Source organism: Chroicocephalus ridibundus, chromosome 4 (genome assembly GCF_963924245.1).
Source record: "Chroicocephalus ridibundus chromosome 4, bChrRid1.1, whole genome shotgun sequence".
Classification (NCBI taxonomy): domain Eukaryota; kingdom Metazoa; phylum Chordata; class Aves; order Charadriiformes; family Laridae; genus Chroicocephalus; species Chroicocephalus ridibundus.
In genome coordinates this window covers 47,433,861-47,454,457 of record NC_086287.1, presented here as the reverse complement: position 1 = coordinate 47,454,457, position 20,597 = coordinate 47,433,861, and the positions used below count along the sequence as shown (strand labels likewise).

Genomic DNA, 20,597 nt, shown 5'->3' with positions numbered 1-20,597 from the left:
GGAGAAGGAGAAAGATATAACATAGGGATGACGCAGCAGCTGGTGGGTAGAGAGATAGGGAGGATTTGTACAGTGACATATTTAATATGATGTGCACACCACAGTAGACATGCTATTGGGGAAAAAAAAGTGGAAGTTATGCCATAAAATACATCCTTGCACAAAAAAGGAAATTACTTTCTGGTCATTCCACCTGTCAGTCCTCTTCCTCTCTGAAGAAAGCTATTCATTTTTCTTTTTTCTTTTTCATTCTCCCACTGTCTATTGTGGGGATCAGCCTCCTGACTGGTACAGGGGTGCACCTGAGCTCTGACACCTTGTGAGGAAGGGAGTGGAAAGGGGTTATGTGAAAAACAATTCAAATGTGTCGGTGCACAGGTCCAGCACTTGCTGCAAGAGTGGACAGTCCTGGGGCCCGCCACAAGAGGGGTAAGTGGAGGTGGAGGCTGGAAAGCAGAGCATGCCAACACAGGGTAACAAAGGCTGGACTGTCCTCTAGGAGAAGCATTACTAGGTGCCCCATCTGTACTCTGAGATGAGTACATTGGCATCTAAATTTCTCCCATAGCAGATGGGTACAGGAGAATGAAAGACCTTTGATGTTGGAGAGCTAGGACTTTTTTTAAACATTCAGATCTTTATATCTTCTTTATGGAAGTCAAGATTTTGCAGGGCAAACAATAAACTTGCTTTACAAAACCCCAAATTTGCTCTTCGACACAGAACAGTAATGCAAAAAACCCGCTATTTTGCTGTCAGCAAAAATCAGTGCCGACCTTCGAAGAAACAAGTAGTAGCCTTGTTGTTGTTAGGTGATGATCTGAGGCAAGCCAAGCTTTCTAGAGAGCTTTTGTTGGACCAAATAACACAGTTGGTCTATTGACAAGCTTTTGGACTCACAGATCTCCAGAGCAGGAGAAGGTCAGACATGAACACGGTCTTGGGTGGCCAAAAGCATGTCGTTTCCCCCAGTTACATCCTGTAGTCTAACGCTATTACCGCTCCCCCATCAACCTGCCCGAGGGCCGCCGGGGTGGGAGCGCTGCCCCGCCGGTCGCGTCGCCCGGGACCGGAGGGCTCTGCTCTCCGGCCCCGCCAGCCCACCGCGGCCCGGCCGGTCCCACACAGCTGCCGCCGCCCCCTCACCGCCCGGTCCCCCGGCCGGAGCCCCCGCCGGCGGCCTGTCCCGGGAGGGGAGCAGTTTAGGGCGCTCCCCCTCGCCCTCCCTCTGCCTCCGCAGGCGCCGCTGGTGCATAATCCCACGGCGCCGTCTTCCAGCGCCCTCTCCTCCCGGGAAAGCAGCGGGGAGCCCAGCCCGGCTTCCTCGCCCCGCCGCATCGCCCCGCCGCCCCTTCCCGTGCCGGCCGCTCACTCTCCTCCCCCGCCCTCAGCGCCCGCGGGCGCCGTCGCCTCACGGAGGCCGGCTGTGACAGGGGCTCCGAGCCCCTTCGCCCCGCCGCCCCCCTCCCCTTCCCCTCTGCCGCCCGCCCCCGGGCCCTCCTCCCGTCACTGATTCGGCGCCGGAGCCCCGGGTGCCCGAGCCCCCCTCCCCTCCCCAGCCCCGGCCCCCGCCGCCGCGGTTCCCGAGCTGTCAGTGCGCAGGCAGCGCCGCGGCCCCGCGCACAGCCCCGCGCCGCCAACGGCCGCCAACCGCCGCCAACGGCCGCCAACCGCCGCCGACGAGCCGCCAGCGCGGGGCGGCAGCAGGTACCGTGCCGGGGAGTCGCTGCTGGCAGGGCCGGGCTGCACCTGGAGGGCCAGGGATTAAGACTGGGATTCCTCGGCCGGACAGGGGTGATGGGAGGGGGGGCGAGGGCGGGCCTGTCATCCGCGGCGCCTGAGGGGAGGCCGTCGGTGTGGAGCGGTGCCCCGGCGGCAGAGGGGTCGTCGGGGCTCTCACGGCGGCGGCCGCCGTTCTTGGGGAGGCGGGCGCTCGGGACACGCCGCGGTGTCCGAGCCCGTGGCCCTCGGGGCAGCAGGCAGGGCGCGGGCGGGCTGCGCTCCCTCTCCCTTCCCACCGAGAGGCTGGACAATAGCGGGGAAAGCCTGAGTTACCCTCCCTCGCCCCTTCTATTTCCAGTATTAAATGTCTAGAGTTCAGGTGGGAAAGGGTATGAAATTTTGGCCCCGTTTAGCACGGAGCCGTGGTTGGAGAATCTCCCAGGGGCCGGCTATGGGGAAGGGCATCCTGGAAAATTCCCACAGGGCTAGATTCGCAGGTGGGAATAAGCGTTAGTCTTCCATGGATCTCTACTTTATTTTCCCGGGGGAACTGAGTCCCAAGGGTTTTTCCAAGAGCAGCATACGCGACTGATTCTTCAATGTACAATTTTCTCTCAGATAATCTATCTTAATCCTTCTCCGTGTATTTGGCAATCCCAGTCATCTCCTCAACCCACTCTCTAAAAGCTCCCAGGGAAGTGGGTCAGCATCTCCAGTTTCTGTCACTCAGTGAGTTTCTGCACTGCTGACTGACTAGAAGGCAGCATTGTGACCCTTCAGTTTATGCACATACCGAATGAGCCGTACTTCAATTATTCATGCTGATGCTATTGCAACCTTCTGCAGTTTCTCTTCTCCAGGGACATGATGTGTAACAAGACTTTGAAATACTTTGCCAATGAGGCTGCAGTCCTATCTAGGCATATGGCAGCTGTTTGCTTGTCTAGCCATTCTTAAGGGTTAATTTATAGCAGTAAAAGGTATGTCAAGGGAAGATGAGGATTCACAGTAGGGCAGCGTTATCCTCAACATTCCTTCTGTTCCCCTCTAAAAAGCCATAATTCAGAGTACTGAATGGTTAGTGGACTAGGCTCTACAAATGAGTTTTGCATTTTCCATCTGGACAAAGTAACACCTTCAAAGTACGTTTGGTCTCCATAATGGAGAACCTGTGGCTTTGAGACAGAGTTGATTTGAATCTGATAATTTGTCAGTGTGGTAGACATTTGCTGTTTTGTATATGGAGAAATAGATGCAGAAATTAAATACATTGGAACCAGGGGTTTGGCAGCAAAACTTGGAATCTCCTTTGTTATTTATGTTTTACTAGTGTGATCATCTGTGCATTGTGTTGCACTAGCCAGAGAGTACTCATTGAAAAACTGAGAACCATTCATATCCTCCCAATACAGGAGGCTGGGTGGACCCACAATGGCAGCAGCTATACTTGTGGAAATACAGGATAACTATACTGTGACCTGTAGTCAAGTAGGTGTATGATAGCTTTTATATCCCCTTTTTAATAATAGACATATTTCCTAACAGCAACAAGGCTGACTGTTGATTGCCAGTTCTTGGAATGCTCACTCTTGTATCAAATAGTAATGTAGGTGAACACAGGCACACAGAGAAATACTGTATGTCTAAGTTGTAAAGAGCCATGATAGTTTGAACCTTCTGTACATAACACCCAATAATATGAAGACCAGAAGAAAAAGAGGCCAGCGCTAGTGGAAGGTGAACATGCAGTGAGCCTCCAAGTGATCACTGTCATTCTGCCACAATTTCCACATTCTTACGGTTAGTTATAGGCAGAGAGCATTGAAATGAACTAATCTGATAGTGACAGTAGATTTCCAAGGTGGAGAGTACCTCTGAGAATATAATATTCTCAGCTGAGAAACATCTCCCTCCAAGAGATACTCATCTCTATATTGACTCTAAGGCATGAGACAGAGCAAAAAATAGGGCTTAAAATTGCTAGAGTCTTAAAAATGCCAACGTCTAGGGCTTTGTTACTAGCATCTGAGGTCAGATGTTATGATTTTGTGGGTTTAACTCCTGAACTCTTCCATTCACCTGTCCTTTTAAATGCCCAAAGTATGAAGTGTATGTTCTCCTCCAAGGCTCACAGTTAAGGAAAATGATGCTCCACTTGCCTTAGAATTACAGCATACTGACTAGTCTGTAGAGGTGAGGATCTTTGTACTGTCTTGAAAGACACGTTGAGGCTTGGCAATTTGATAGTTCGTCATGCCATATTTAAAAGACTCACTCTGATTTTCCCCTAGTAGAGGTTAAAAGCTTCAGGTCTTGCTTCTTGATCGACACACAGAAATTTAGTATAGATCCCAATTGCCCAGCAAATCCAAGCTGAAATAAAGTCAGGACTTCATTTTTCCTTTCAGCATTCCTTTATGTTTTCCTTTGCCCTTATCCCAGGAAAGGAAATTTTCCTGATGCTCAAATGAGATAAGCCAGTAATACACAACTGCGGGCGCTGCTGGCTCTCTTGTCAGTCCCTTGGCTCCCCCTGAGAGCTTTCTTGTCCCTGTAAAGCCTCCCTCTAGTTGCATACTTCCTCCAGACAGGTTAGAGAACAAAGGAGGAATTCCTGCGGCATCTAATCAAAGGTCTGAGGTTTCCAGCAGAGGTAACACAGCCAGAATCGGGAGATGATCACAGAGCAAGCAGTAAGTGCCTACTCCAGAGGCTAATAATTGATTACTAGGATCCCATTGGGAAACAGTACAAATTCATAAAGTCCTATTTCTCCCTCTTCACCCTCCAGCTGGTTAATTCATCCCATGCATGCTTTCTGCTGTTCCAGAGCCTCAGCCACAATGCCAGGAAAACCACCCATATTGGGTTAAGGAATCTGGAAGACTATGGTAGTGGTTACTGAAATGGGAGCCACAGCCAGATGAAAGAGTCAAGCCCCTGTTTTCAGAAGAAATAGCAGCTCATCTTTATTCCGACGTACACAAAGGCTTACTATGTGTTATGTGCCTGCTTGTGACCACCACAGCTGGCATTTGAGCTCTGAGTAAAGGAACCTGCAGTTCTCTGGTGAGGAGCAAAGAAAATGTTTAGTCCATTGAAATCAAATAGCTGCCTCGGTGCATTTCTTCCCATGTGTGCTGCTCGTGTAACTACAGAGAATGTAATAAACGATGACATTTCAAATATATCCCTAAGTCTATGAAGAGAGCTGGTCACATCTTTCCCATTCATTGTTTCAGTATTCCAGCAGGTTGTAACAGAATTGGCTTTTGTTCATTTTACATATTAAAAGATATTTGTGGCATAAGAGTGAGAGATTTAATTTGTGTTGGTTTGTTTGGTTTTTTTTTAATAAAAGTTGAGATTCTTGACCGCGGTTGCACATTAGTTTAAATATTTGCTTTGGTGGGGCACAGGGCATAGCAAGTGAAGGAGGCTATAAACCAGGTAAACATGATTTTCTGAACAGGAAGCTCTTCTTTAAATAATATCAGAAGGTTCAGAGCTCATAATCTATGTGCTTTTAGTTTGTGACAGTCCTTCAGAGAGGCCACAAGCTGCTTAAAACTGATATGATAGCTGTGTCAGTGTGTCCTGGATCTGCTTCTGTTCTGTGTTTTCTTAGGTGACCTGGATGGTAATATAAAGGGTGGGTGTATCACATTTGCCAGGGACATAAAGCTGTGAGACTTAAAATATGCTGGAGGAAAAAATTATAATTCAAAATTATTTAAACAAATTGGAAGAACTGCTAGGAAAAGAACTGGATGAAATTTGGTAGGGATAAAGGCAAGGTACTGCAATAAGGCGGGAATAACAAACTGCATAAGCACAAGAGAAAAGTAAATGACTAGACTGCAACGCTGCAGAAAAGAATCTGAGTGTTATGATAGATCACAAGCTGAACATGAGTCAATGTCATGCTGTTGCAAATGAAGGCAAACATATTGCTAGGATATATAAAAGACATATAGCCTGGAAGACATGTAAAGCAATCCTCCTGCTCTGTTCAGCATTGCTAAAGCCTCAGCTTGGAGGCTGTGCGGAGTTTTGATTATTACACTTTGAGACAGGTGTGATTCAATTGGAGAGAGTCCAGAGAAGGGCAGCAGGACTCATCGCAGGTCAGAAAAATGTGACCTGCAAGATGATTTGAAATAAGTGAAATTATTTAGCCCAAAGACCAGAAAGCTGGCAAGGGAATACTACAGTCTTCAGATATAAAATAGAGGAAGGAATGATCTTTTCTTTGTGCTCATGGTGGATGGAACAGAGAGTAGTAGTAGCAGAAAGAAAGATTATTTGACTGCAGGAATAATTTTCTAGGACCTAGAATAAAAACTCTTGAATATTTGGTCTGGGGAGGTTGTGAAGACTCCATAATTTTAACAAGAAGTTAGACAATTATCTGTGAAGAATTAAATTAGGCGAGTGATGGGAAATTAGGCTATCATGGGAAAGCACCTTGGACTATATGACATCTTGAGTTCTCTTTTAGACCATTCTTCTATGATTTTATGAAGAGAACATGCTCATTTCATGTAAATGAAATAAAAGCTGTCTGCTGGCCCTGTTATGATGTTTGTCTGATATCCAAGGGCAGCACAGCACCAAGAACACAGTGCAACTCTTTCTGAAAAGAGCCCGCAAGAAAAGTAAGAATGTACTAGATGATGGTTACATCTTCTCCCTTTTTGGAGAAGATGTAGGGAATGGGACATTCTGAGTTCCCTGGAGCAGATACTTGACTGGGTCTATGAATGCTGAAAACAAAGATATGGAAGAAGAAAAAGGAGTGAATATTAGCAGTAGCAAAATGATCTGAACTGAAAATACAAACCCTTCTAGTATTTCATTCCTTGAATGAAAGACTGCAGTCCAAAAATGCTTTCTTAGAGATAAAATGAAATAAAATAATGGAATTCAGAATAGGAATAAAATAAAGCATAGTTCTACAATTGGTGTTTTTAGGCATTTCTCCAGGGTAAGAAAATCTGGGTCCTGTAGTATTCATGGTTTAACATACATTGTTTAATATAAATGGAACAGACGGTCCCCTGTGCATGCTGAAAAAATGCTGCGTCTCTGTGAGGAGACAGGTAGAAAGAAATAAGAGAGCAATGATCATCTCTCTTGGATGCTGCAGTGGAGAGCTGCACATAAGATCCTGACTAGAACATGCTTTGAGTCCAACCAAAGATTTTTTTAATCCTCTAAAAGGAAAAGGATTTTTCACTCTCCCCAGGCTTTAGACCTTTCTACTCAGACAAAAAGAAAAGCTCTTAGAGAAGTTAAAGACATACTGAGAGGAGTGGAAGTGGTTTTTATACCAGCTAGGCAATGGGGAATTTTTGCTATGAAAACAGGTACTCTCTGGGACTGAAAGGCTGCAAAGCAGCAGCTGCAAAGAATCTGTGTTGAATGAACAAGACAAGGAGAAAATGAAGAATTGGGCCGTGTTTTTAGAAGGCTGTTTTCATGGAGCTGTTGCTCAGTGAACTGTAGCGTATTAACATTATAATCTGGTGTCGTTTAAACACTCTTACACTGGAATTATCCATAAATTGATGGAAAACCTCATATTTTGATTTACTCTGGGACACGTGAGCACAAACTGTGACACTATATAAGCTCTGATTGCTTTTCCCTCTGTCCCCATCTTCCATTGCTGCTTGAACACTTTGGGGAAAATAATGATTTGCTTAGAAAGCCAGTCACTTGATGCCCCAGATATTTCAAAGTAAATTCACATCCCTTCCACCCAAGGACTGACCAGTGCTTTACATTAGCTTGTATTGCTGAGTTTATTTCATCGCTCCTTCTCGCATCCTGCCCTTTGCTTTCTTTTCCTCTCGTACGAGTATATGAAACCTAGTCTTTACTTGGGAGACAGAAAGGGTGTTCAAAAGAGATCTTACTGTGACCCAGTGCTAAAGGAGGTTCAGCTTTGGAACAAGGTGGTTCTGGAAGGAGATAAAGCAAAGGAAAGCTAATGTAAAAAATCTCCTTTTTCCTAGTAGGAGGAGGCAACAAGGTGTAGGGGTTGTTCTCTGTGAACCTTGGGAGGATATCAGAGAGAGGCTGGGCAGAAAACTACTGAACATGCTGGAGGGGGTTCTGCAGGTGGTAATCTCCTGTTGGAAGCTGTTGATAATTGTCTTGAAAAGGAAAGGTGTTAGACAGAAGTAGCTAGAAGGAAGGTAGGGGGCTGAAAGAATTTGAGTAGAGGGAGAACTGGCTTGAAATATGAAATGAATGTGGACATTTGGGTTTAGGGTGCATGGCTGAAATTTCTCAGTGTGGTTGTGAAGAAATTGTGTAGGCTATTGCAAATGGCACTTCTGTCATTATGAGCTGCATATTTAATGCAATGCAATGATATCTAAGCCTGCTTTAAATAAAGCATCGGCATAACAGTGTTCAGAGCAGCCACATCCTTCATGTTAATTCTTTTTTTTTTTTCTTTTATATTATGTCCAGTTGAGGTCTCAAAGTTAGGTAAAACCTGCCATCTTTATTTCAGTATTTTAGCAAAATTCTTTTCCTATAAGCAAAAATCAGAGGCAGCAGCTTCAAGCTGTCAAAGGCGATTTTGCCTAGGAGGAAACTGGCCAGTCACGCTGATGAGTCTGGAATCTGTGAACACTTGACAGGCTCTGAGCGCTTTCTCACTGTGAATGAGGAACTGATGAGTGAACAGCAGTGTCCAGCAGCGCTTTTTGATGGTAATGCCAAAGCCTTTTACCAGCAGCTTCTCAGTGCAGATGGAGTTTTACAGAAATAGTCACACAAGCGTTTCTACTGACATTATGGGGAGACCGGCATTTTTTAAATACTGGAAACAATATAAAGCCAGAAAGCAGATACGGGAAAACTTTGTAAAACTATGTGTATATTGACGAGATCATCCAGCAAATGCTTCTCTCTGTCCCTCCAGCCAGGGCAGTAGACCCTGCCTTGTGGGAAGGAGCACCTTTGTGTCAGGTTGTCACAGAAAAATCCAAGTTCAAAAGCACAACTGCGAAAACTTGACTTGTACAGGGTTTAAGGGAGGTACTTCATAGCTCCCTGTTGAAGAAGATGACAAGCTGATTAAATCCAAGGAGTAAAATATACTCCTTGTTTAGAAGGTGGAAGCAGAAACTGGGGTTTTCATGAAGATATCAGCTATGAATTCACAGACTTGAGATGTGTCATTTGCAACAGCTATAGCCTTCTGAGAAATAATAAAATGGCTAAAAAACTGAAAAGGCCCAGGTTCCAGCTATGTATAGGCATTCCTCAGACAGGTCTCATTACAAGAGATTTGGCAGGAAAGACCACTGGAAATGGGGAACTGCATGTAGCTGATTGTGAAGGGTCAGTATTAGCAAACACAAAAACAACTAACTTTGCTAACTTACTTGGCCACCTTTAACTGTGTATCTGTAGACATAAAAGAAAGAATGCTGCTGGGCTTAGAATTTGATAAACATAATTCATGAAAAGCAGTTGATACTAAAGAGCCCTATGTGTATTGCAGAATTTCATTATTAATCAAGAACTTCTGTACAACCCAGGGCGAGCCTGGGTCTCAAGACTGACTGGTGACTAAAATGGGGGTAGTTACATGCAATGATTATTCTTTAAACGATTGGCTATGAAAGCGACAGGATTGTCATGTCAGACAATTAAGGAACACGACCAGAAAAAAAATCCATTAGTGTATGTGGACTTTGACTGACACCTCTCTTTCCCCAGAGTTTGGCAGAGCAGGGTTTTCATTCTGGAATAATCCTGGCCACAGCTTTGGTGCAGAGTGCATGACGGTTGTTTCTTTTCAGTTCTCCAGCTGTAGGCCTGTGTCCTGACCCAACAGGAGGAGAAGCAGGAAGGAAGATGCCAGAACAGATACGGAAGATACACAGATTTTAATGCTTTTGGTCACCTTCTTCACTAAACTAGAGCTCAGTGAATTTCCAAATTGAGATGTTGCAGCATGTTGGCAGTGAAGAGCAGCGCTGCAGTGCAATTCACAGTGTTCTCTGAGTATCTTCACAGTAATGAAACAGCAGGGCATGAAAAGAAATTAAGGTGATTTTTTGGCTGAGTGTGATGGCAGATGTTAAAAGACAGCATGTTTTCTTGCCTTACCTGTCAAGACAAGAAAAAAAAATGCACAAGGAAAGCAGCATTCCTGTAGGCAAATGCCGCAGTACAGATAAGAGTTTTTTTCAGGTGGATATGCAAAGCCTACTGTCAGAAAATGTCTGTCAACTGCATGTAACATTTTCTTAAAGTATGTTATAGTGCAGCCTTTGATGGATAAAAAGACCAAAGCAATTATGTTTCCATTGATAAAACATACTGTTACAAGTTGATCCATCGAGCAAAGGGAACTGAATCTCATCCCTACTGAAAGTTTGCTGTTAACTGCAGGTAATCAACAGGGGGACCAGAGCCACCCAACTTGTGAACACCTTTGGTTGCATTGCTAGATCAGATCTTAGCAGTCAGTGAACTCAGACATGACTAGGAAACAAAAAATGCATTTTGTTGTCCTCGTATTTATTCCCAGCTGGCACTCAGCTATCCATTAGTTCCCTTGGGGGATGATTACTGGACTCCACAGGCTCATCCTAACTTGTGATTTGGTGATCAGACAGAAAGAACTAGTATATTCCCTCTAGCCTTTACCCAGGTGGGTGGTGTGGCAAGTCTTAGAGCAATGACTGGAAGGCAGCATTCCACTGAGTGGGAGAACTGGTTGGAAGCAACTACTGCAGGCAGAGTTCCAGGAAAAATGAGAATTATGAGTCCATTCTAGTGACAGAGAGAAAAAGAAAGTATGGATATGCAGCTAGAGAAGGAAACAGAGAAGAAAAATCTAAAACTTGTTCCTTTTTTTGATTAGGACCTTACATAGCAGTTAAATTAAAATCATATATTGGCTGATAGAAAGTGCAGGAGCACAGACTCACAGAAGGAAGCTGAGGACATAAAACCATTACAGAGAGGACAATGAATAAACCTTGACAGTACACTACAAGTTCCAATATCTCTTGTAATACCTCCACAATCTCATATACAACAGTCTTCAACAGGTAGGTATAACACAAAAGTTGCCATTCCTGTAATGAAGAGACAGTCAAAATGACTTTCCTGTTTAGTGCACTGTTATAGTTTGAGGAACCCACAACAATTTATTGTCATTTAGACAATTATTCTCTCACCTAATGACCCCTCCCCACCCAGGAAGGGGAATTGAGAAAAAACAAGGAAACCTGAAGGTTGAAATATAAACAGATTTAATAGAATAAGACTAAATAATTAACATTAATAATACTAAAGAACCAATATTTATCCTGATACCAATATAAAACATACAAGGATTATACTCAGCCAATTATATCAATAGGAAGCTGTGCACTCCCAGTAGTGAACAGCAAATGTCAGACACTGTGGGGTAGTGGTCAACGGCTCCAAGTCCAGATGGAGATTGGTGAGAAGTGGTGTCCCTCAGGGATCCATGTTGGGACCAGTACTGTTTAATATCTTCATCAATGACATAGACAGTGAGATCGAGTGCACCCTCAGCAATTTTGTGGATGACGCCAAGTTGAATGGTGCAGATGACATGCCTGAGGAACGGGACGCCATCCAGAGGGACCTGGACAAGCTTGGAAAGTGAGCCCATGTGAACCTCATGAGGTTCAACAAGGCCAAGCGCAAGGTCTGGCAGCTGGATCGGGGCAACCCTTGGTATCAATACAGGCTGGGGGGGTGAAGGGATTGAGAGCAGCCCTGCCAAGAAGGACTTGGGGATACTGGTGGATGAAAAGGTGCACATGAGCTGGCAATGTGCACTCGCAGCCCAGAAAGCCAACCGTATCCTGGGTTGCATCAAAAGCAGTGTGGCTAGCAGGTCAAGGGAGGTGATTCTCCCCCTCATTGCCCATGTCCCCTATCCTATGTTTTCTAGACTGTAAACATCTTTTAAGAGCTCTTCTACGGAGTCCAGCACTATGCAGCTCAGCAGGCTACCAGCTTCTTTGCAGACTACCATAGTTTAAATATCTTAAACTAGGTGAGAAGTTTAAAATAAAATCATCCCTCTAACTAAGTCTTGTTCTTTTTTAAATAATAGTTTCCCATTTGCCGTTGGAATAGCCTGAATTGTGCTGCTCATGCTCAGCATTCTTCCTGATTAGGTGTCTATCGCTCCAGTAGATCCGTTGCTGGGGCAGCCTGTCTGGCAGTGTCCCTGGGTTTCATATGGTTTTACCTCCACAGCCAAAGCAAAAAAACAACAGGGCTTCTGTGAAAATGTTCTCCTGCTACATGGTTTCCAGCCCAGCCACCTGGAACAGTGAAATTGCCCTCTACTCCATTCTCTGAGGTCTCTGTGCCTTTCTCTCTCTTTAGAGATAGCTTTTGCACTGGTGAGTCTGCCTTTTGGGACCTTCCTTTCTCTCTGTCTTAACTGAGATCTTTATGGTATATTCTGCCATAAGTGTCAGTTACTTTCTTTTACCTGTCAAAATACCTCCTGGTGTTCCAGGCCAGACTGTCTCTGTTAATCCTTTTCGCCCTTGTGATCTGCCTTCTGGTGCAGCAATCCGTTTCCTCCTGGAGAGATGGGATGCTTCAACAAAGCCGTGTTCCACAGGCTCAGCATCTCTTGTGCACACCAGGAGAAAGAAATGCACACATAAACCAGGCTAAAAAAGGAAATTAGGTTTGGGGGTGGGAAAAGAGGTAGTTTAACTTTGGCATTACTGTAACTATAACTGTCAAAATGGTCTCAGTGTTTTATGTCTAAAGGTGTTAAAAAAGCACTGTACAGCAACAGACTTCTGGCTTTCTAAAGCTGTGGTTTCCAGTCCTCTCCGTCCTGTGCTTTGACAGAAACTGTTTATCACTGAACTCGTTCCCAGCAATGGCTAGTTTTTTTCACTACTTACTGCTGGTGTGATTTCAATGACAGCTTATCAACAGTTGGTTTACCTGCATGTGCAGGACAACTTTATAGTATTCAATACATTTTATGAACTGTAGTTTAAACTCAAATGTTCTAATAATGTTTTCTGTTCTTCTTCTTCTGATCAGTGCCAGAGTACGTTTCTTTGCTTTACAGTTTTTAGTCTTGTTTGCTTGAGGAGCGTGTATGTGGTGGGGAGTTAGATTTCTGTAACTTTTTCATTTACAAAAGGTTGTGGAAAAAATTATATTCCATTTTAAAGCATTAGGCTGTTAGAATAACTCCTTGCTCCCGCCTAGGGTTTATTCAGCCATCTTCTCCACTAAAACACCACTTTGTCTGTCTAAATTAATGTTTTTTTAAATATACATAGTAGCCAAAACAGAAGACATGGTGTGTCACCCTGGCACTTCAAATGTGTATAACAAATTTCCTTGAGTGCTGTTATAGGAAGAAAAATCTTAATATCAGAACTATTGTGTTTCCATTTTGATCAGTGAATATACATCATCTTATATATCATCATTTTAGCTTAATCAGAGTTGTTAAGGCTTTGGTTGAAATACAGCAGGTTTAATTAATATTCTGAAGTGCAGGCTACCATTAGAGGCTTATGCCAAAATGCAGACTCTCCATTTCCTTTTCCTGAGTATGGCTGGAGTTGAGGCACTTCAAAAGAATTTTTTTTCTCTCCACAGATATTTGAGTACTCGGAAACTGGTTTATTATGTTAAAGGACTCCTTTGGCTCAAGAAAGTATTTAAAATTAAGTACTTTCTATATTAATGCCATACAGTTCTGTTATTCAAAGTCTGGCTTATAGTTTCTAAAAAGCATCCTGAATGCTGCGTCTGAAGCAAGTTTTACTTCTTAGGATTGTTCCAGAGTTAAAAAACCCACATTCATCAAAAGCAGAGGAAGGCCAAAGTCATAAGTGAATCACACAGATTTTTTACAGATTTTGCTTTTGAGGATCTGCTACAATTAATTTCTCCTTGATGTTGGAAGAAGTGATGCATTTGCATCATTATCTGATGCTCTTAATCTGTATTGAATGAGCGGAACAGACAGTATGTGGTATCTGGGGAAAAAAAATCCTGCTAACTATAGTCCAGGAAGGCTGTTCGTTACACAGGCTTTCACTGATTCAAATAATTGAAACATTTGCAGCTGTCCTTAACTATTAAAGTGAGAGCTAGGAAGAACAGGGCTTTGCTCTTGCAGCTTACAGGATTTTAACAACTTTTACTAACAGTTAATCCAACTGCACTGCTTCACTTTTGTTTCATATCTCATTCTTCAGTGATCTTCTGGATAAAACTCCCACTGAAATTAAAGGAGTCTTGCCTAAGGTCAGACTAGAGAATCTAGCTCATTAATATTTTGGAATAAAAAGAAAACCTTGTGAGTTTTACAAGAAGATCTGGCCTGCAAGTCTAGAAATGGGGTGACCTTTCTATTATTGAAAGTCCTTTTGTAAATCCATGGATTTCAGTATGAGGGTAAAGCTAATTGTCTTTCAACTGGTGGAAAGGACAGAAAAAATCACCAGGACAGAAAAATTTCCAGGACAGAAAAAACACCTCCAGCAAGCACAAAGCTATTAAAGTCTTGTGGGTCATGCAAATGGTGAATTCTGCCTTTTAATTTTTAAAAAAGCTTTGCAGCTCCTGTTCTGCTATGTGAGTCGCTACCATTTTAGCCCCTTCTTTCCAGGTCATTAATTTAATGTCAGTGCCTTTGAGAACTGCTTAGCTCCAGCATGTGTTTTGTGCCTCCTATTCAAACTCAATTTCATGACTTCTTCCCTGTGGGCTGCTGTCCCTGTTAGTACTGTCTGGTGTAAAGGCAGTAGCATACCTTGTTTATCCCGTGGGTCTACTTACCTTTGTGGCATACATCTGTGGTGTTACCACAATAACGGTAGGGTAGGGGACAAAGGGCCCTGATTCAGATGTAAATGTAATGAGAATAACACAGCTGCTATGTATGACATATGCATGGCCCACGCTGAAGACCCACTTTTCAACTCCAGCCAGGGTCTTTCACCTCACTCTGCAGTTTTAAAGCTTATGCCAGAGCATGAACTTAAGGTTGATATCACAGTGTCCACAGCCAGCCTCACATCCCTGGTGCTATCTCTTCCCTGCTGGAAGAAAGCTATCCCCATAGAAGACTTGGGCACCAGAAGCATTTGCTGGGGGAGCAACAGAGCATTTTGGAAGCTTTATCTTTCAGACACAATGCTAATACTCAAGTCCAAGAGTTGTCATGAGTTGCCTCTGTTCATGGCAGCCCTGTAGCTAGCTGAGCCTTCCTAATGAATGGCAAATTATTCTTAGACCGGTTTAGTGTGAGAGGCAGTTATTAGATACTTTCTAGATTATTTTAAAAAGATAAAGAACCTAAATAGTCCTGAAAGTGGTGAGTGGGAGCTGTCAAGGAAACAACTTGCTAATGGAAACACAGCATAATTAACTGCTTTATTTAAATGATTTGCCTGTAAGTTATTGAGAAGAGCTGATAAATAAGGGACTGCAGCAGCAGAAAGTCTTTGCAACTGTCACTGAGTGATCCAACCTTTAATAAGTGACCTTATTACAGGGAAATTAGCTTTGATACAGGAACAAGGATAGTGGTCATTTGAAGGAACATAAGGTCAGAGTCACTACAGAGTTTATTAAACTGTTTTGTCTTTTTGTGGTTTTTTTGGCCAGCAGTGATGTGCTTGCAGTATATTCCCTGACTCCCGGATACGCTGAGTGAGCTCTGGAGCACAAGCAGCACTTTAGAACCAGGCTGGTTTGTGTGGTGCAAATACCAAATCCCCTGCTGTCATTTCTTGTCTCAAGAGCATGCAGCCATGTAACAGTCATCCTGGTTCTCCATGTAGCCACACCACGGTGGTCATTGGAGTAACAATGGATAAGTATGAATCAGAAACGTCTAATAGCCATTATAAGTTTGCCTTTAGGGCTTAGTTTTCTAAGCTGGAAGCTGAACTGAGCCTGCCGTGCTAGAAGTAGCACTCTGCATTCTGCAAAAAAAAATACTGCTGAACCAGAGGCTGAGCTCACCGTGTGACAGTTTGAAATTTAGTTCTTGGTGGGATGTTAGGGCCTATTAGTATTGTTTAAATGGCAGCAATAGTCAAATGCTGTACAGACATGGGAAGAGAGAGAGTCTTTGCCCTGAGGAGCTCGCAAACTAAATGGCAAAGTGAGGAAAAATAAAGACAGCGTGGAAGCAGATGCATGGCAATTAGCTATGGCTTAATAGTTCCATTGAAAAGGCTTTATTAAATTTATTTGCTGGATGAAAGATAGTCTGTCTGTCAGACCTGTCTCCATGTAAGTGGCATGGCTAGGGTTAGTAGCAACTGAATTTTCAACCAAGAAGGCAATAACTATGGGAATTGGTTATAGAATCAGGAATCATGACTTAGAAGCTCTCTCATCCGACCTCCTGCTGAAAGCAGGGCCAACACTGAATATAGACCAGGTTGCTCACAGCTTAATCCGGTCTGGTCTTGAAAACTTCCAAGGATGGAGATTTCACAATCTCTCTGGGCAAACGTTTACATTCTTATTTCCCCTCTGCATGAAATTATTTTGCTTATATGTGGTCTGAACCTTCCCCTTTGAATTTTATGACCATTGTCTCTTATTCTCGCATCATGCACATCAATGAAGAACCTGTCTCTGTCACCTCAGTAACCTCTTCATAGGTACTGGAAGGCTACTAAATCCCCCCAAAGCTTTCTCTTCTCCAGGCTAAACAAGCCCAGTTCCCTCAGCCTCTCCTCACAGGGCAGGTGCTCCAGACCTCAGCCATCTTGGCTGCCCTCCTGGCATCACTCAAGTGCCAACTAAAGGGTAATAATCACTGCCAGTGGTTACTGGCTATGTTCTGTTGATGCACACCAGTGTGCTGTCATTATTTGCAGGGCACAGCACTAACTTAGGTAAAAATTATTGTTCCCCAGGACTCCTAGATCCTTTTCAGTAGCACTGCACCCCAGCCAGTTAGTCGCCAACCTATACCAACACACAGGGTTAGTTTATCCCAGGTACAGGAATTGGCATTCATCCTTGCTGAATTTCCTTTCACTCCATTCCTCCAGCCTGTCTAGGTGGTTCTGAAGAGCAGCTGTGCCTCCAAGTGTATTGGTAAATCCTCTGTTTTGGTGTCATCTGCAACGCTGATGAGTGGGCATTCAGTCTCCTTTTCCAGGTCATTGGTAAGAAATGTTAAAGAGGACATCGGAAATTAATTATTAAACACTAGCCCTTGAGAGTGACAACCCAGCCAGTTTTTCACCCATCTAGTAGTCCACTTATCTAGATTGTAACATCACAACTTGGATACAGGAATGATCTGGGAGACTGTAACAAAAGCCTTGCTAAAAGGTAGGCAATATCCACTGGTCACTTCTCACAAGAAGGCAATCAGTCTGGTTAGACATGATCTGCCCTCAGCTGATCATGCTAAATGTGATGTCCTTTGCCTAGAAATGTGTTCCAAGAAGAGTACTCCATGATTTTCCCAGGGACCAAAGCAAGGGGCTAACCGGCTGGCCTGCCTGTAGTTCCTCAGGTTCTCTCACTTGTCCTTTCTGAAGATGGGTGCAACATTTGCCTTTCTCCAGTCACCAGGGACCTCCTTTGATCTCCATGACCTTTTAAAGATGATAGAGAGTGGCCTCAATAAGTCATCAGGCAGCTCTCTCAACACCCTTCAGTGCAGCCCATGGGGTCTCGTGGATGTGTTCAGGAGAAGCAGGCTAAGTCAGGAAGAGCGTTCTCAATTCAGGGGCATGGAGGAAAATACTGACATGTTTGTGAGAGAAGTGATCTAATGTAAAATTATGACATGGGTGGATGGATATTTCTTTTTGTCTTTGCTAGCATGTCATTTTCTTGTAATTAAGGGAGAATCTAACTCATTCTTGTGTTCATATCTGTTAGAGATACATTTCAGATTTTGGTTTTATTCTCAAGTGTGAAAGAGCAAGGATTGTAGGTCAAGCTGAATTCCTGTTGGTGAGTGATTCTAGGTGTCACATCTTGACAAAAGAGGAACCCCTTTGCCACCTCACAGTCTATGTGGATTCCATCTGCTTTACTTCTATTACTAGGCCATCCCAGATGATTCAAATATTTGCCCTTTTATCCTTTTTAATTCAGGATTTGCCTTCACCCCTCCCCCCAATGATTAGCATGTTTTGCTCCTGTTCTGCTGGTCTGTGAAATCATTGTTTGCAGGCTGGCAAGGCACCAGTTCTGGGGTGACAGATGGGGCAGACTGCAAACCAGGCAGTTGCCTCCCAGCCTGAATGATATTTTAATAAGCACAGAGAGGTGACAGAGAGAGAGGCTTCTCACTGGAATGACTGGCAGTTTTGTTTTCAGCCTGAAAGCACTAATAGATGATTTTTGGCCTCAGTCCAAAAAAAAAATCACAGAAACTAGAAGCAGAAAATCCCATTAGCTCCTAACTTATCCTTCTTTTTTAAGGGTCAAAGAAGTTTTTCCTCTCCAGACTATTATCCACATAGGGAGCTATTTCTCTTTTTTTGGTATTTCAGTTCTCTCTTGGGGATTCTATACTTTGGGAGATTTGCCTTTTATGTACCTTTTGTTTCCCTTCTTTTTTTCATTTCATTCATTTTCTCCATTGTCTTCCTTCCTTCCTTCCTTCCTTCCTTCCTTCCTTCCTTCCTTCCTTCCTTCCTTCCTTCCTTCCTTCCTTCCTTCCTTCCTTCAAGATTGCCTCTTCTTCTAGTTTCTTTACACTCTCACAGATTCATGGTGGAGTCTGTCTGAATAATGGTGTCTACCAGCTTACTTGGCTTCCAGCTTCCACATGCTGTGAAACAGCTGGTGCAGTGCTAGGCAATGTCATCTGCATGGGAATCTCTAGAGCGTACGTCCTCTTCTCCCTGCCCTTCAGCTGTATCTCAGTTGTATAATACGGGGTCTGTGTAGGGCTTTGTTTCATCTTCGGTCTTATGAATAAAAGCACTACAAAAGGGAGCTCTGGCAAAGCCCCAGCCAGCCCTGAGATCCCTCTGCATTGTGAGCAACACAGTGTTTTGCAGACAAGCAGTAGGATAGCCAGGCTTTCAAAGAAGAAGGTTCTTTTTCTTCCTACAAGTACAGGGGAAAAAGGTCCAGCTCTCACTAGGAAAACATCAAAATGGTGCTGGGATTTGAGATGAAGTATGGTCCCGTACACTGGTCAGAGAATGCACTGGAAACTTCTCAGTATTTGGACATAGACCTTCATGTCTATTTATCAATATTCAGGTCTGGGTTTCAACTGGAGTATGAGCTGGAAATTAATGGAATTCCTACTAATATGCTTCTTTTTCCTTTCAGATACAATGATGATGCTGAAGGTTCAGATCCTGTTTGGCTTCCTTTGCTGCATGATTTTTCTGGCTACAGATGGCTTCCCAGCAGACACCAGTAGTGAATTTCGCTCTGCTTTTTCTGTGGCCAGAACCAGCAGCATGGAAGGGAGCTCTGAGATGGTCATTACCTTTGACAAAGTGTATGTGAACATTGGCAATGACTTTGATCCCAAGACTGGATTGTTCCGCTGTCGGATCCCTGGAGCCTACTACTTCTCCTTCACTGTTGGGAAATACCCAAAGAAAAACTTGTCTGTCATGCTGATGAGAAACAAGAATGAGGTACAAGTGATCGTGTATGACGAACATCACCGCAAGGAACGGAAGGTAGCCAGCCAGAGTGCTATGCTGCAGCTTGACTACGGTGACACAGTTTGGCTGCGTTTACATGGAGATCCCAAGTATGCTCTTTACAGCAATGTGGGCCCCTATACAACTTTCAATGGCTACCTAATCTATCCGGACACTTCTGCCTTCTTTCAGAATACTCTTAGCTCTCAAGAGCTGGAACCACGCCATCAAACTGTTCAGCAGCTTCCCGGAGAGCAGAATGAATCTTCACAGCAACATGTGTTAGCTGATCAACCAAACAGAGAACAAGACCCTCGCTCTGCATTTTCTGTTGCCCGCTCACAAAGTCTCCTGGGGACGGATGACAAGCAAACCCAGCATGAGCCAATCACATTTGACACAGAGTTTGTGAACATTGGAAAAGATTTCAATTCCTCCACTGGCATCTTCTCGTGCCGTATACCTGGTGCATACTATTTCTCCTTCACCATTGGCAAAATGCCCTTTAAGACTATGTCAGTGAAACTTATGAAGAACCACAATGAGGTGCAGGCCATGATCTATGATGACAACCACTCCAAGAGGCGAGAGATGCAGAGCCAGAGTATCATGCTGCCTCTGCAATATGGGGACACCGTTTGGCTCTACAGCCATCAGCACGATGGCTACGGTGCCTACAGCAACCATGGCAAGTACATCACCTTCACAGGCTTCCTGATCTATTCAGAGGCTCAGTCAAAGCAGCTTCCAGGTGCCAGCTCACCCCAAGGGTCAAATAATTAAATGCAGGTGTGAAAGGAGCATAAGAAAAGCCAAGGTGCCATGAACTTGGGTAGCTCCTCTTCGAATATCATCCTCTACTTTGAGCATGCTATCATGTGTCCAGTGCTTTCCTTCTGCTGCACACTTGTGCCCTGTCTGCAGGGCCACTGCTGTGCCTGCCATTCATCCATAGGAAGGTCATTACAGGTTGTACGTGTGTGTCCTGTGTTGGTGTTTGATTTAAGCATAAAGCATGATGTAGTTTTGGGGCGGGGGTGGGGCAGTGTAGTGAGATGCTGAGAATCAGAGAAACACTGCAGTAATGTTACTGCAGATCCCCAGCACCCAGAAAGCAAAGGATGCGGTGACTTGCCTTGCAGATCTGGGGAGGGAATAAATGTAATGAAAATTAATGTAATAAAAATACAAAAGATGTAAAATTTT

At 44.0% G+C, this 20,597-nt stretch overlaps 1 protein-coding gene across 1 annotated transcript; it reads left to right on the top strand.

Moving 5' to 3' along the window:
• The first annotated feature begins 1,497 nt into the window (after positions 1-1,497).
• Positions 1,498-20,597, top strand: C1QTNF4 (C1q and TNF related 4). Its single transcript, XM_063332275.1, has 2 exons — positions 1,498-1,707; positions 19,066-20,597. The coding sequence occupies exon 2, from the start codon at positions 19,071-19,073 to the stop codon at positions 20,172-20,174; it is 1,104 nt and encodes a 367-aa protein (XP_063188345.1). The 5' UTR covers positions 1,498-1,707; positions 19,066-19,070; the 3' UTR covers positions 20,175-20,597.

Coding starts and splice junctions, on each gene's coding strand:
- C1QTNF4 (XM_063332275.1), top strand. CDS start 19,071: ATGATGATGCTGAAGGTTCAGATCCTGTTTGGCTTCCTTTGCTGCATG.